Source organism: Xenopus laevis, chromosome 9_10S (genome assembly GCF_017654675.1).
Source record: "Xenopus laevis strain J_2021 chromosome 9_10S, Xenopus_laevis_v10.1, whole genome shotgun sequence".
NCBI lineage: Eukaryota > Metazoa > Chordata > Amphibia > Anura > Pipidae > Xenopus > Xenopus laevis.
This window is the reverse complement of record NC_054388.1, coordinates 103,768,817-103,786,444: the sequence shown is the minus strand read 5'-3', so window position 1 is coordinate 103,786,444 and position 17,628 is coordinate 103,768,817. Positions and strand designations below refer to the sequence as shown.

The 17,628-nt window shown below is 40.6% G+C and overlaps 1 protein-coding gene across 3 annotated transcripts in view; it reads left to right on the top strand.

Moving 5' to 3' along the window:
* Positions 1 to 17,628, top strand: part of LOC108702319 (voltage-dependent T-type calcium channel subunit alpha-1H-like) — a 164,424-nt gene that overhangs the window by 54,788 nt on the left and 92,008 nt on the right. For all 3 annotated transcript variants that reach the window (XM_041577897.1, XM_041577896.1, XM_041577894.1), the window contains exons 6-8: positions 8,165 to 8,257; positions 9,419 to 10,199; positions 15,453 to 15,853. In XM_041577897.1, coding sequence (XP_041433831.1) covers positions 8,165 to 8,257; positions 9,419 to 10,199; positions 15,453 to 15,853 — 1,275 coding nt within the window. The remainder of the gene's footprint in view (positions 1 to 8,164; positions 8,258 to 9,418; positions 10,200 to 15,452; positions 15,854 to 17,628) is intronic.

Genomic DNA, 17,628 nt, shown 5'->3' with positions numbered 1-17,628 from the left:
GTGACTCACTCTTTTAAATGTGTATTTCAATTTGCTTTTAGTAAGATGTGATATTCTGAGACAGTTTGCAATTGTGGTTAATATTTTATGGTTTTTGCTTAAGCTTTATGTTGAGCAGCTCTCCTGTTTGGAATTTCAGCAGCTGTCTGGTTGCTAGGGTTCAGTTTACCTTAGCAAGCCGGCAGTCTTTTGAATGACTGGAAGATGCACTGGGGAGGATCTAAATAGAAAGACAAGGAACAAAAAAAGTAAGAATATCAATAACATTGTAGCCTCCCAGAGCAATAGCTGTTTGACTGCCGAGGTCAGTGACCCCCATTTGAAAGAGGAAATATAACAAAGTCCAGTTGAAAAGTTACTAGGAACTGGAAATTTTATAACATACCTAAAGTAGGGATGCATCGGATCCTGGATTCAGTTGGGATTCAGCCCATTATGAGCTATTTTTATTTGGATTCGAGCCTTTCCAAACCGAATCTGAACCCTAAAGAACTGTAAAAAATTGAATCCGCAACCCCTAGATTCAGGGATTCAGCCAAACCCTAAAAAGCAAGGTTGAGTGCATTCCTAATAAACAGCTGACTTAAAGGTGAACTACCCCTTTAAAACTTGCAAAATGTTCCCCATAGCAAAGAACAAAAAGTTAAGACCACCAATGCAACCCCCCCATTCCTGTAATCCTGATTTAGGCACCACAGTAAAGAATCAAGGATTGCAATTGGGGTTGGGCTTTACACAGTGGGGCAGATTTACTAAAAGGCGAAATGACTAACATTAGCGAAAATTCGCCAGCGTGACATCATTTGGTTACTTCGCCGATTTACTAACGGGCGCTGGCGTAACTTCGCTAGCGAAGGAGATAGACTCTAGTGGTAATTCGCTCCCTTACTCCTGGTGAAATTGCACTCTGGCGAAGGGACATAACTACGCAAATTCACAAAGATGCGGATTTTAATGAACGTTGCCTCTTGCGCCAGACTTGCCTTCAACACCTCAGTCCAGGCGAAGTGCAATAGAGTAGATAGGACTTCCTCAAAAGATAGTTGAAAATTTTTCTAAGTCCCAAAAAACGGTGGCGACTTTTCATTTTTCAGGGTGATAGGCTGCAAAAGATCGTAACATTTTTTCTGGGGTACCAGGCTTCCCCCCTACATTTCCTAACATATGGCAGATAAACTATACACTGGGCTCATGTGTAGGGCAATATAACAACTTTTTTTTATTTTATGATGGTTCCCTGGACTTGTGTAATATAATGTATTTGCGGCAACATATATGTCCATTCAACTTTAACTTCCCACCGTAGGCAAATTAGCCGTATGCTTCACTTGCCGCAGTAACGCTAGTGGAACTTCGCCAGCGTTCGATGCCCTGGACGCATTTTTGGATTTTAGTGAATTAGCGTCGTCCTGGCGAATCTACGCCTGGTGAAGTGTTGCGATGTGAGCGAAGCAGACGCTAGCGCAAATTCGGCACATAGCGAATCTGCCCCAAAGTATCATAGGAGTTTGGGGGTGGGATATTAACTGTCCCAATTCCAGCATGTCTGCTGGGTTTGTTTCTTCTTTCCTTACATTCCCAAGTTGTTAACAATTATAATGGAGCAAATGAAATGACATCATGAGGATGTTGCTACTAGTGATGAGCAAAATTTTTCCTCCAGGTTTCACCACAAAAAAAAAGAAATTGTTGCACGTCAAAAAAAATCATCGCTCATAGACTTCAATGCGTTTACCTAATTTTTTTCTGTTCTGTGAATTTTTGGCAAAGCAAAACTGGTCAGAATTGCCCATCAGTAGTTGCTGCCATTGTTTTCTGGAAGAAAATTGGTTAAAATTGTATGTACAAAGCAAAGTAGCGATGTTTCGATTCTAAAAAGAAAAAACACATTCAGCCCCCTCTACCTCGCTACTTCCTATGCCGAGATTGATGCAGAGAATGAGAATGGCAGAGTTCATTTTGCGGTGAAGGAAAACACCGGGATCTTTATCATAGTTTTATAGGCATGTCTTTTTTTTCCCCTCTTCTTTTCTGTATTTACTGCAGCTGTATCCGTGTCAGGGGCGTGGAAGTGGAATACATCACATGGAATACATCAGAGTCGCTTGATTGACTGAATACATGTCGGGATTCGGAAATCCTCATAGCTTAAAGGAAAACTATACCTCCAAAATTAAGCAACAGATAGTTTATATCAAATTATGTGGCATATTAAAGAATCTTACCCAACTGGAATATATATTTATCTAAATATTGCGCTTTTACATCTCTAATTTGTGATGGTCTCTGTGCTGCCTCAGAGATCACCTGACCAGAAATAGTGCAGCTCTGACAGTAACAGGGTTGCCAGGTTGGCCAGCTGATTGGTGCCTCAGGTGGCAGCAGCCTGGATGCCACCCCCTCTGTCCTGCTCCGCACTTAAAAATCAGAGTTGGAGTGGTTCAAAAGGGGGCAGCAATTGGGCTCATTGCACTAGCAGAACCGAATTTCTGGGATAAAACAGAACGAAATTCGTCTCTTAACATAACTGGCCACTCGCTGCCGCCTGAGGCAAGGTTTTCACCTTGCCTTATGGCAGGAGCAGCCCTGAGGTTGGCGTTTTTTCAGCCAAATTGGGCTACTAATTTAAAGCCCAGGTGGGTTTTGAAAGTACAAACTAGCCGAGGTACGGATTTGGGCTACTTTTTTCCAAAAACCAGCCAAAGTTTTTTTCTTGCCCTAATGTGCCAAGCCTGTGTTTCCCAATGCATGTTGGGTAATGTCGTTTTTGTTTAACAATTTCTCAACTGCCAAGTTTAATGTAAGACTACAATACCCAGCATGCAATGAGGTTGGGAGTTACCAAATTTTGGGCAGATTTTTGTTTTTCCCATCACTCTTAAGCATTTTCACATTTTCGAGTGACTTTCCTCAATTTCAGCCAATTTTGGGGCAAAAATCTGCTGGTCAGTAAAATGTCTAAAGTGTGACCTGTTTTACCTATATTTATTGAAATTATATATATATGTGTATTAGGGCCTTATGGGGCCCCTATACCTCCTGGGCCCCCCTCTGTAGTTATGCCCCTGGTGAAGGGCGAATCTGTCACATTTTGCCTCATGGAAAAATTTTAAAAAGCCATATTTTCATATATATTCATTTCTTTTTTAGACTCCACATATTGTGTTATTTTTGGGCTACTTTTGAAGTGCCATTTGGCTAGTTTTGGGCTGGTTTTATAGCTGACTTGGGCTGGTTTTAAAATTACACCTGGCAACCCTGCACTGTAACAGGAAGAAGTGTGGAATCAAAAGACTGAACTCTGCTTGTTAATTGGTTCATGTGACCAAATATGAATGGTTTGTTTGTGTCCCGCGTGAATTCTACGATCCCAGGGGGCGGCCCTTATTTTTTAAAATGGCAGTTTTCTGTTTACGATTACCCAATGGCACATACTACTAAAAAAGTAAATTATTATAAAAATGATTTATTTACATGACGCAGGGTTTTACATATGAGCTGATTTATGCAATATATTTCTATAGAGACCTACGTTGTTCGGGGGTATAGTTTTCCTTTAATGGGAAACAAAAGCCTGGAAAGGAATGTAGTTAGAAATGCTGCCATATTGGCCAGCTCTGATGACGCTCAGAATGTGTATCATCGGACTGAAACCAGATTTGTTCAGGAGTCACCAGTATTTATACCAATACAGGTATGGGACCTGTTATCCGGAAAAGCTCATTTATGGAAAGGTCGTCCCCTATAGACTCCATTTTATCCAAATAATTCAAACTTTTAAGAATGATTTCCTTTTTCCTCTGTAATAATAAAACAGTCGCTTGTACTTGATCCCAACTAAGATATAATTAATCCTTATTGGATGCAAAACCAGCCTATTGGGTTTATTTAATGTTTATATGATTTTCTAGTAGACTTAAAGGGGTTGTTCACCTTTAAATTAACTTTTAGTATGATGTAGAGAGTGATATTCTGAGACAATCTGCATTTGGTTTTTGCATTTTTTCATACAAAAATGTAACTTAAAGGTTAACCACCCCTTTAAGTTATGAAGATCCAAATTACAGAAAGATCCATTATCTAGAAAACCCCAGGTCCTGAGCATTCTGGATAACAGGTCCCCTGCCTGTAGTAGCAAAAGAAAAGAGGGCATGTTTGGGCCCTCTTTAAAGCAATGAACACCATTAAAATCATTGGTCGCGGTATTGTACCAGAAATCCTGCTTGGAGTATCTTCAATCTTCAAGAAATAATTCCATATTCTTTTCTATTATGTTAGTTGAGGAAAATTTTACTTTCACTATATTTATTATTTGCATTTTGTCTTGGAATTACACAATCACAGCAAGCAGGCAGGGGCCATTTTTTGGCAATCTGTTATTAAGACAAGTTGTGTACCACCCCAAAATCTTGTGTATGCGCCAGAATGGGGGACCTAATGCCACCTACACAATTATAGAGTGTGAGGAGGGAAGCGGGGATGTGACTAGTGCAGTGACATGCAGGAAGTGCTGAATGGAAAGTGAAAGTAATTGACTGGCCCACCTCTATGCCTCAGGCATAGAGGAGGGGCTTGCAAAATTTGATTGACGGCTCAGATTTTCAAACATCTTTATAACAGGTATGAATATTTTTGTGAAAAAAAAATGTTTGGGTTCCATGTTTAATTTCTAAAGGACTTTAATTACCCAGCTTTTTATGTGTAGGTGGTGGGTCTCCTTTAAGCTGTTTTCATAATGACAAGTTGGTTGCGCATTTTTATATATAAAAGGAAGCACTTTCCTTGCTGCTTTTTGCATTTGCAGGTTGATAGGTATCATGGGCACTGGATGTTATATATGTCCCTCTAACAGACTTCATTCCATGGCTCTTCTCAGCATCTCTATTTATACAATAGGTCTGGGAAAGGCCAAGAGATGCAAAAAAAGATAAAACATCCAGTTCTCGGGAGTAGGAACATCTGCTCGTAGAATGGCTGTTCAGGTTCCCATGGAAAAGAAACGCAGACAGCGCACGTCACTTGTACAATAGGCCGTCTGCTGAAGGTGCAGTCTGATTTGATCCTAGGTTTCCAGCATATCTAGTCATTGTTTAGTGTTTTCATAATTCCAAATAGGGGGACTTTTTCAGCTCTGACCCTGTGTAAGAAGTCACCACCGTGTCCAGTGACCATATAAAGGCCAAGTGCTTTTATACAAGTCATGAAACTCCCTGGGGACTTCTAATATTTTACAACACAAGTTTCAATGAGTCGTGACACAAATTACATCACAAAGCACTAAATTCTCCAGGCAAAGATTTACGGCATTTCGCCGCCCACAAATAAATTTGTGAAACTGCAGCAAAAATTCACAGGCAAAAAGAAACTGGCGCACGTCAGAATTGTTGTTCGTATAAAAATTGACGCTCGCATCAAAATTATCGTGCGTTAAAATAAATTGGACGACGATTGACTTCAATGCGTTTCATGAATTTTTCATTGTTTCACAAATTTTTCGGCAAAGCAAAACGAGACAGATTCTACCATCACTACAAAGCACCTATCATTACCGATGACATCACTAGGCATCATTTATAAGGATATCATTTACAGGATATTCATGGTTGTTGTGTATTAGAGACAGATAATTTGCTGTTGCTTTGTAACATCTGCTGTGTGGAACACTCTCTCGGAGTCTGTTGAGACACCCACTGGTTTAATTGACTCCAAATTAGTTATTTGTGTTTGTTTCTTGTGGTTATTCGAGAAGGGAGAAGCCACCACACATGTGCTGTACAGGGAGAGAGCTGTTTTGCCTGGTGGGAACGCAACCCCCTTTATGTGCCACAGGAGCGTTTATTGTGCCTCATCTCTCTCTGGCCAAATGTGCTGCTGCCTTTAGGCTGCTGTGTAATTAGCGTGGGATCACAAATTGTGTTGGGCCAGGGTATCATCAGGTTTGATAAATAAGTTCATGTGGTTTTTACAGATTCTCTACCATGCTCCTGACGTTCTGCTATCTCCTGCATGCTGTTTAATTGTGGGACATGAAGTGCAAAGATAGGAAAATGCATTTCTAAACAGGACACCTGACATAACTGCAACTGGGTTATGGCGATGAATCACTGTTCCTTTTTTTACATGCTATTGCATTACTTTAAAGTATGTGAGAGCTTTCAACATACAGGGAAGTATACCCTGATGTCAAAGAGTGAGAAATATATAGGGAATATATAGTAAGTTGTAAGGATATTAAAGGCACAAGGCTGCAGGCTGAGTTATAAAGATAACTCTGAGTATCACGGAAGGCAAAGATAGAGAATCTGGAAGGCAAAGATAGGAAATGAGGAGCACATTGCGGCAGAGGCCAAGACTAAACCCAAAAAGTTTTATAAGTATATATTTATAGTAAAAAGATGCGGATTGAGAATGTGGCTCCTTCAAATAATGGTACAGTATGGTTGTAACAGATACAGAAAAAGGTAAATGTGCTAAATCAGTTATTTTTTTCAGTGTATACAATAGAGGAGTTAGAGTTTCCATGCTCACTTCATAGCAGCACTGTTGGCTTAGCACAAAATAGTCAGTGGCTGACTCAGGATAAGGTTCATAAAGCTTTAATAAAAATTAATATGAACAAGGGGCCAGGCCAGATGGCATACACCCCCTGGGTTCTAAGAGAGCTGACATCAGTTTTAAACGTACCTCTATTTCTGATTTTCTCAGATTCGTTTTCATCTGGTATAGTACCTATGGGTTGGAGGAAAGCTGATGTAATTGTAATATTTAAAAAGGGATTACTGCCTCAGCCTGGCAATTATAGGCCAGTAAGTTTGACATCTGTGGTGGGCAAATTATTTGAAGGCTTGTTAACCGCTCACATTCAAAATTGGAGAGGCTTCAAATAGGGTTTTTTGACAATAGGGGGAACTGGTCCAACCCTGCATATAAAGGCACAAGACTCCAGGCTGATACATGTCAGGAAAGTCAGAGGTGCCTTTTATAGCCTCATATTTTCAGCAGAGCATCTATTATTTTCTATAATATACAGATTTCATTGATGAGTCATGTGGCACATAACATCTGTACTTGCTAATTACGACAGGTGAAGTAACATTGATAAAGATATTGGTATTTTATTTAACGTTTAACTTATTCAGTTCAGTCGTGTTCTAGAGTTAGATGGATATATCACACTTTTGCTTCTAAGAAAACCAAACAATTTGGAGTATTTTCAAATTTCATTGAAAAAGATGCATTAACTAAGAAAACTGTAAAAGCTTTAGTCATGTTTTTCAGAGATAAATCTGTCACTGTTTTTGCAGAAGATTTGTAACTGAGGATCTGAAAAACTTCCGCCTTCTCATAGCCATCTGTTAGGAAATGTATGTGTTGTATCACCTTTGATTTGCTGCTGTGTTAGAGCCAAGGGGTGTATGTGTATAAGGACATCACACAAGGGTGGGCTCAGCCTGTAGGCCAGTTAAGGTGAGAGTTGAGGAAAATGGCCAATTGTTCTCCTACATACACCTGAAAGCCCAGTTTGAAGGTCAGTTAGAGTGATATTTGGGGTGAATATGTATTTGCTGTGCTAGATATTCTTGAAACTATAGCTGAATAACCTTGAAATGTTCCTATACCCTATAGTCGTTGCTTGAGTTAAGCTGGAACCCTGGCCACGGGTTGGACCTCAAAGTGGGCCTTCAATTGCAAATGTTTGGCATCCTTTATTTTAATTGAAATCTTCCCTTTGTTACTTTGCCTATTTCTTGTTTATATTGGTTGCCCAGGTTTTACAGAAGGTTCACACTCACTTTAAAAACAGCAGTAAACTGACAATTTCCCCATTATCAATATATATATATATATATTTTAACTTTTTTAGTTTTGTGACACATATGGTTACCAGATCACAGAACGTTCAGAGGAATCCTATTAAGAAACATATGCTACAGGGTTAAATAAGAATGACTGCTTTTATATGCAATATCACTTGGCAATCATTGCAGCCCAGCTGATTGCATTTGGTATGCAACCTCCAATCGTCACCAACTCGTGACCAAAATCCTTTGCTGTGTTTGATTCAACCTAATGACAGAACATTGCAAATCTCAAGATGTTTTTGTTCCCCTTTTGTATAATATCAGTTGACTTGGAGTGACTCTGTGTTTCTTTTCTTTTCTAGGTTATAACCCTAGAAGGATGGGTTGATATCATGTACTATGTCATGGACGCACATTCTTTTTACAATTTTATATATTTTATACTACTTATAATAGTAAGTATTACATAGTTACACTGTATGTAATGTCCTTCATACAACAACCTTGAGATATAAATGTTTTATTCCAGGCCTATTGGCATAGCATGGGTCCTGATACATTCTCCAAGTCTCCTTGAATGGCTATTCCCCCATTGTTGCTCTAACCCAACAGTTGCCAGCCAAGAAGACACAACCTCACTAATCTCCACCCATCAGGAACAAACTTGATTTAGAATTAAAGGGCAACTGTCATCACTAGTATTAAGGCACCCAAACTGGAATCAGATCATGAACATTTCTGGCACATAACATCAACCTAATAATGTTCCCACTGTACAGGCTTGGGATCCGTTATCCGGAAACCCGTTATCCAGACAGCTCTGAATTATGGAAAGGCCATTTCCCATAGACTCCATTTTAACTAAATAATCACAATTTTTAAAAATGATTTCTCTGTAGTAATAAAACAGTACCTTGTACTTTATCCAAAACAAAATATAATTAATACTTAATGGAAGCAAAACCAACCTATTTGGTTTTTTTAATTTATTTTCTAGTAGACTTATGGCGTTAAGATCCAAATTAGGAAAGGTCCATTATCTGGAAAACCCCTGGTCCCGAGCATTCTGGATAACAGGTCCCACACCTGTTCAACCAGTTGCTTCTGTTGATAGTCTGAGTGAGTTAGTTGCAGCAAAACAACAATGGGCAATAAACTGGCTCATTTCATGGATGATCTCTCTAATAAAAAGGGCTCATTTGTTAATTCAAGTGCAAAATGTACTTCTCTTAGGTTATTATGAATTATAAAACCCTGTGCAAAATATGTGCCTGAAAAACAACCATTCTGGTGTATTGGACTCCCAGGGGCACAGGTTGGTTAAAATGCAGTGTTGGCCACAAGAACATTATGTTCCCATGGTCTGTACATATAGTTTTTCCATAGAGTGCTGGTGTCCGCATTGCATTGTGGTATCATAGACATCCAGTTGAAGTCAAAAAATGGAAAATTATGACAATGGGTATATATCTGGTTCCCCCTGGAGGCCACTTTTCCAATGAGGTTTAACTCTAAGCAAACAGATACAGAATATACAATTGTTATTATGCCTTTTGTTCTTTTATTCTGGGTTCCTTCTTAACAGGGTGTTTTTCTTTCTGGATTGGTTCCCCTAGGTGGGGTCTTTCTTCATGATAAACTTGTGCCTGGTTGTGATAGCAACACAGTTTTCTGAAACAAAGCAGCGAGAGAACCAGCTAATGCAGGAGCAACGAGCTCGTTACCTCTCCAATGACAGCACAATCGCCAGCTTTTCGGAGCCAGGGAGCTGCTATGAGGAGCTTCTCAAATACATCTGCCACATCTTCAGGAAGGTTAAGAGAAGGACGTTAAGACTTTATAGTAATTGGCAGAACAAGCGGAGGAAAAAGGTTCAGCCCAACAGCAACATGAATGGCCAAGAGCGTCACCGCAAATGCAAGCGGCGTATCACCTCCATTCATCACTTGATACACCACCACCATCATCACCACCACCATCATTACCACATTAGCAATGGGAGTCCACGGGGTCCCAGGCCTAGTCCGGAGATCTGTGATGTAGAGATGAAAATCATGAAGCCAAATAATCAACTTAGGCTTCCTACAGCATCCCCCACCCAAAGCATTTCACCCAACAGTGAATCTGTCCACAGTATCTACCATGCTGACTGCCATTTAGAGGCTCCTCAGCGGAAATCAAGCAAGTCTTCCAATGCCTCCTCAAACATAAGACTGAATGTTGGGTTAAACCACAGCAACTATCCCACCATCATGCCCTCCCAAGCCAACAAAACCAGCCCTTCCACATTACCCAAAGGAAAAAGAAATGTCAGCAATGTAGTTAGTTTGCTAAGCAGCCCAGTCAGTATGAAGGTGGATTCTTTTGGGAAGACCAACCACCTAGTAGGAGAGCATGGTAAGTGATGATGTTATGTTGTACATCATTTTTTATTCCTGGAGTACCTTTATCACTAGGAGTGTATTAACAGGGAAAGCTTGTTGGGGTTCATTGGGGCCCTGATTGATGAGTTATATTAGTGTGTAGAATTTCAGTTCATCTTGCTATAGAATTGGGGTCCCAGAATGATTTTCCTGCTGGGCCTAGCAGCTTCTGATGACATCAAATTTTTTCAGCCCATGACTAAGTACCCCTGTGGGTACGAAACGCGCAGGGCTCATGGAGATGCAAGTATATTTTTAACTTTAATTAATAAAGTCATTTTTTAACTAATACTTTTGGCCCTGTGGATTCCTCTGAGTGCTGGATAGCCCTCTTTTTCTTGTCGTTTATCTGGGGGTTCAGTGGGACCCTGATTGATGAGTAATATTAGTAAGTAGAATTTCAGTTCATCTTGCTATAGGTTTGGGGTCCCAGAATTATTTTCCTGTTGGGCCCAGCAACTTCTGATGACATAAAATTGTGTGAATATCCCTCCTTTATGAGGAGTGGGTGGGGGTGGCATGTAGACACCCTTTTTGGCATCCAAGTAATAGAGCTCCAGTAGGTGCAGGGTAGAATGGAGACCTGTATGTACCACCTGCTTAATGACATTGATAGGTGAAACAATGATGTGCTCTTACACTTCATGAATTACACTTTTAATATCCCAGTCAGATGCAAGAACATCTTGCTTAAAGGAGAAAAAAAACCCTACCCCCCTACCCTACATAGATTCCCTCCCTCCTCCCCCCAGCCGAGCTGCTACCCCAGGTAAATGCACCTAACTCTTTACTTACCCCTCCATGCAGATTCAGTCCAGCGGAGTTCACGGGCGCCATCTTCTTCTCTTCGGTAATCTTCGGAATGAAGATCGGCAAAGCAGCACATGCGCAGTTGGAGCAATTCTCTGTTTCATGACAACTGCTCATGCACCGATACTCATGATACTCATGCCGATGCTCATTCCGAAAATTACCGAAGCGGCTGAAGATGGCGCCCGTGAACTCCGCTGGACAGAATCTGCATGGAGGGGTAATTAAAAAGCTAGGGGCATTTGCCTGGGGTAGCAACTCGGGGCGGAGGGGGTCTATGTAGGGTAGGGGGTAGGGTTTTTTTTTTATTAAGGGTTTGTTTCTCCTTTAATAGGGGTTAATTTCCTGAAAAGTTGTAAAAGATGGAAGCCCTGTACCAGTTTTAGTCTTTTTGGTGATCTTGCCTCAACATTCCTTATTACCTCCTATTTGAGGTGTAAATTAGCGGCCATGTGCTGACATCATTGATAGCATGGCCAACTGTACTAAGCACCGTTCAACAGAAATAAGTTAGGTTATAGTGACCCTATAATGAATGCAGTGCGGATGTCTTTCATTGCTATGTCCTATCACTAAAATGCACATCTCTTGCCTATGTCGTCATTTCAGCAAAAGCAACAATTCTAGATCCCAGGCCCCATTCATATTGATTTACACCTGTTTTCTTTAGATTTTTGGCTAGTGGAGGAGAACATAAACCCCCCATATGTGATGGTTTAATGCACACGTTATTAAGCAAATTCTGTTTCCTGACTTGGCTGGGTCTGATCTGGCTTACATAATAATAGCTGAAAGTAATAATCACAGCTCTGAATCACTCATTACTCCGCACCTCGGCAAAGTGGAATCAGATCACGAGCAAAGGGTTCATAGCATGGGAACATAAACACTTAAGTATAATTGCATACATTTGCGCTACATAAATAGCCGCGTGGTGATCTGAAGAGAAACGGCTCCAATAAAGAGACTCTAATGTCTGCTATTCGGCTCTGGAAAAATGCAGCCTCTCCGGTTTCACAGAGGGCTGAATGTACTGGATACATTCTAAAAATTGCTAGCCATTGTATTTTCATTTTCAATATATACATAACAGGAGTGGTGTCATTTTGGTAGCACAAATCCTCTAAATTGGATTCAATATGCAATGGATCTGTTGTACAAATAGTCTTTATATTTTATTAAATGTATCATTTATAGTTGACATTTTCCCCCCACAATTAATTTTTTTCTTGCCTCTCCTGCAAAGCAGCAAAGCAAGGTGCAAGCAATGCATTAACATTAGGTAGTAGAGAGGGTGAAGTGGGTTCAACTAGATATTAAAAGGGAACTATTGCGAAAATGAGAATTTAATATAAGCTTCATCATACTGAAATAAGAAAGTTTTTAAATATAATTCATTAAAAATTCTGTACTGTTTCTGGAATAATCAAGTTCCTCTTTACTCTCCCTCTCTCAGCATCTGTTTCTCTTCATTCTGTCTTTATGCAGCAGTTGGGTCATTGACAGTTAAATCCAATATAGGGGGCTTCCTTTCATAGAAGATATATTAAAGCGCAATCAAAAACCCTACCCCCTACCCTACATAGACCCCCTCCGCCCGAGCTGCTACCCTCAATCAAATAGGTGATTCCAGTACAAACAAAATAAAAATAACTTAGTTTTGCACAAAATCCTGCATGTAGAGAGACGTGATGTCTAGTGATTTTAATAGAGTGAGAGATAGAGTGACAGAAATTTTAATTGAATGTATTTAGAAAGTTTCGTAATTCAGTATGATGAAGCTTATATTAAATTTTCATTTTTGCAATAGTTCCAACATATTGGCACCCCCAGTGATTTAACCTTGTCATCATTATTTACATTCAAAGTGGGCTTTTTAAGGTGTATCTAAAAGAATAAATAGACTTTCCCCAATAATTCAACTCTAAACTGTCTTCAGACTGAGGGGCAAATTCACTAAGATTCATAGTTGCGCCAGGCGTAACTTCGCCGCACTTCGCCGCACTTCGCCACACTTCGCCAGGCGTAGTTTCGCCAGCGCTCCGCAAATTCACTAAAATCCGAAGTTGCGCTCAGGGGTAGCGTAAGATTGCGAAGTTGCGCTAGCATTGATTCGCTAAGCGAAGCGAAGTTACGCTAGCGATGGTTAATTTGCATACGGCGCTAAATTCAAATTTCAATGGAGGAACACGTACAATCACTACAAATGCCTGGGAAACCTTCAAAACATCAAATACATTTTTTTATTTTGTCCTACACATGTGCCCACTGTATAGTTAATTTGCCATGAGTTAGGAAATGTAAGGGGGAAGGAGGGGAGCCCCATAAAAAATTTTTTCGATCTTTTTCAGCCTATCACCCATAATATAGAAAAAACACCAGCGTTTTTTGGGGCTTAGAAAAAATTTTAAATTTTTTTGAAGCAATCCCTATCTATTCTATTGCGCTTCGCCTGGTCTGAGGTGGCGAAGGAAGTCTAGCGTAAAAGGTAGCGTTCAATACAATGCGCGCGTTAGTGAATTTGCGTAGTTACGTCCGTTGCGCATATTCGCCAGGCGTAAGGGTGCGAAGTAACACTAGCGAATTTACGCCAGCGTTCGTTAGTGAATTTGCGAAGTAACGAAAATAACCAACGCTAGCGTTGGCACTTCGGCGCATAGTGAATTTGCCCCTGAGTCTCCCAGATACCTCTCCAAGCCCCCTCCGAAGGGAGGTCCAGAACTACTACTACTTTAAAGTCAAACCCCCATATGTAATAAAAGGTATTATGTTTGCCCAAGAGCAGTAACCTATAACAAGGAATAAGATGTTTGATTTTAAACAGGTGACCAGTCAATGCTTCCTGCTGATTGGTTTCTATGGGTTACTGCTCCTGGGCAAAGTTAGTGTCTTTTATTACATGACCCAAAAGAATACATTCCCTAAAACAGACTCTTTTGTGCCCCCTAGCTCTCCAAAGTTGACATTACTCATTAAGCACGTACTATATGCATGAGGATCAGGAGTGTCTGAGGATCTCCAATCCCCAGGCAAGAAGAAACACGCTACAAGGGAATAAATTTCCCAGAGACAAGGGAGCAAAAAATCAACTGCTACCGGTGATAGCCGATCCACTCTGGTCACATGGTACAACACGAAAAGTCATCGAAGGCACGCTTGCAGCCCACTGTATTGCAGGATTCATACATACGAGTGTATAGATAAAAATCCAAGTTTATTCAGGTTTTCTAATAAAATCATTGTACGAGTACAGACAGATGAAGCAGGCAGGGGAGGGCATGGTCAAGTTTCGTGACTGTGCTAGTCATTTCCTCAGAAGCTCCAATCCCCATTAGGTCCCAATGTTGAAAGATTACTATAAGCCCTTTCTTTTTGCCTATGTATCCTATACCATTTGCTACTGTCTCCAAAGAAGGCCCAGTTGCATAGTAAGGAGAATTCTTCAATCTTCCCTTCTCCACTCATACCTGTAAGCACCCAAGGGTGCTCCAACCAGGTGGCAGCACCTCACAGGTTACATGGGGTGGCAAAAAATTGCTCCTGGTAACTTTAAGATAAAGCTGGGTTTTAAAGCTGAATTTCAGATCCTCTAGTGCAGAGATCCCCAACCAGTAGCATGTGAGCAACATGTTGCTCACCAACCCTTTGGATGTTGCTCTCAGTGATTATTTTTGAATTCCTGGTTTTAAGGCAAGTTTTGGTTGCATAAAAACCAGGTGCACTGCCAAACAGGGCCTCTTGTAGGCTGCCAGTCCTCATAGAGGCTACCAAATAGCCAATCACAGCCCTTTTTGTCATCTACGGGAACTTTTTATGTGTGTGTGTGTGATTGGCAACAAACATATAAAACCAAGAAGAGTGAGACAAGTGTACAAGTGTAAACAGAGCAGATATAATATTAATTTTGGAGGATTCTCCTGGATCAGTTGGACTGTATTGATTTAAGAGTCCATCTCTGTGGTGGCTGGATCACAGTTTCCAACCTGCCCTTGATGATATGCTGGAGACATTTGTATGGAGCAATACTGCTATGCCCCATTTAAAGAAAAGTGAATTACAGAAGAAATATCTACTTTATTTTTTCTTTATAAATTGCATTTGCTGGGCTGGTACTTTACACTGGCAAAAAAAAAAATAAGCCTCTTCCCTTATGTAAAGGGTAAAAAGTTGCCATGTTGCAAAATGAGTCCTCAACAAATGTTACTGTGCAATCATCAATCCTCTGCTTTCCAGTATTTGTGTCGGCAACTGGCCTCGAGGGCTAACACCTTTAAACTGTTTCTTTTGACAGCACATATGTTCAGGTGAAAGCAGCTACTGATGCTCTAATTGGCACGTGTATGTGTAGAATTGAGAATTTGCAGGGTGAATGAAAACCTTCCTAGACACATGCCTTCAATTTATTCTCTCTTTACAGGCCTGTGCAGGAGTTCCAGTAAGCTTTCTGGATTGAGTGTGTCATGTTCCTTGCCAAGCCCTCAACCAAGCTCTCTTCTGTGTGAAATCCAAAACTGCCCATACTGTGCAAACATCTTGGAGAACCCTGATTTGGAGTTTAGCGACTCTGAGAGTTGTGAATCAGATTCTAATGGGGTCTATGAATTTACCCAGGACTTGAGGCATGGAGACCAAAGAGACCAGGTGCAGAAAGGAAAAAAGCTCAAGAAGAAACCAAAGGAGGCCAACAAGGTGTATAAACTCTGGGAAGAGTTCACCGTCCGACTGAAAAGGATTGTAGACAGCAAATATTTCAACCGCGGGATTATGATTGCCATCTTGATCAACACGCTGAGCATGGGGATTGAATATCATGAGCAGGTAGGTGATCTCAAAGTCTCATGAGGCTTTAGACTTTTGTATTCTAAAGGGGTGATATAATGTATTTTATTCAAACAAAAAGGGATAGTGGGAGCACTTACGGGTCACCAAACCATCATCTCATGTGCCTCACTTCTACTGCAATCCCAGCAGTCAAATGATAAAACAGTCAAATGATGGAGCACCAGAGAGACCGGAAAACATTTAAAAAATTAAGTTTTATTCAGTCATGATTAAAAATTTTAAAAAATGCAATTTGTATTTTTTCAATTTTTAATTTTTTAAATGTTTTCCAGTCTCTCTGGTGCTCCATCATTTGACTGTTTTATAATGTATTTTATAGAACGTTTACATTAGGGTTTTACAGTTTGAACCTTGTATAACGTTGTATAGAGTCTTTTCAGTGTCGGTCCTGCAAATGGTTTTGGTTTGACCTTCTTTTAATGTATAAGTACAATGCAGAATAGACAAAACACACACCACATATCTACCTGCAATGTTGGTACAAGGCGTTCTTGCTGTCAGGGCAAAATTCTATCTTAAAGAAGAAGCTGACTAGATATATATTAGGGCAGTGATCCCCAACCAGTAGCTCGTGAGTAACATGTTGCTCTCCAACCCCTTGGATGTTGCTCCCAGTGGCCTCAAAGCAGGTGCATATTTTTTGAATTCCAGGATTAGAGGCAAGTTTTGGTTTTATAAAAACCAGGTTTACTGCCAAACAGAGCCTCAATGTAGGTTGACAATCCACATAGGGGCTACCAAATGGCCAATCACAGCCCTTATTTGGTACCCCAAGAACATTTTTCATGCTAGAGTTGCTCCCCAAATCCTTTTACATCTGATTGTTGCTCACGGGTTCAAAAGGTTGGGGATCCCTGTATTAGGGAAACCGCTTTGTTGAGAGCATTGCAATCTCCCTTGCAACACCATAATACTGTACCTTCCATACTGGATTAATTAATACAATATGTTAAAGAGGTTTGTTGATGAGCTGAGGAAGCCCATGCAGAAGATGACAAACTCAATGACTTTTGAAAGGGCTGGAGGGGGCGGGTAGAAGTATAGTATACCCCCAGCAATGTGTCTGCAAAAAGATCATGTTCCTCAAGGTTTGGAAAATGTTTGTTTGTAATGTGTGGAAACGGGCAACAGAAATGTTGCAGAGTGCCCAGAAAACGTTGCGTAACTATAGAGGAAGTTGACCTTGTGGGGGGACAGAAACATGGGGCCTGGACCACAGTATCTTCTTTCTGTATAGTTCTAATCATTTCCACCCCAGCCTTGCTCTTTCCAACTTTCGTGCGAGTAGCCAGGAGGCAGAAGTTGTAAACAAGTAGTGGGAGGGTCATAGAGGGGCTGCTGTGTGTTCGGGACCCTTTGAAGAGGGGCCTGGATATCACTTCCCAGAAACATCTAGTTGCTCCACTGACCCCATGGGAAATTTAAAAAAAATTGATGGTAATATTATTCCAAAACACATGTGCAACTGTAAAGTGCTGATGTGGATGCATTACTATAATTTGCTCTGTTGCATGGATAAAAGGGAACCCTGAAATTATCTGCAACCTGGTCCTGGCTGGACCTCCAAGGGTTCCCTTACTGCAATTTGGATTTTCCAACTTTAGAAGTTGTACATCCTGACCTATTATATTCCACTCTCTGTATCAGTTTTCTAGAAAAGGCAACGATTGGGGAGATGTGCTGTGCTCCAGTTTTCCGCTTGATGGCCAGATTTATATTGCTTTGACTTGAATCGGGCAGTTGCCAAATGA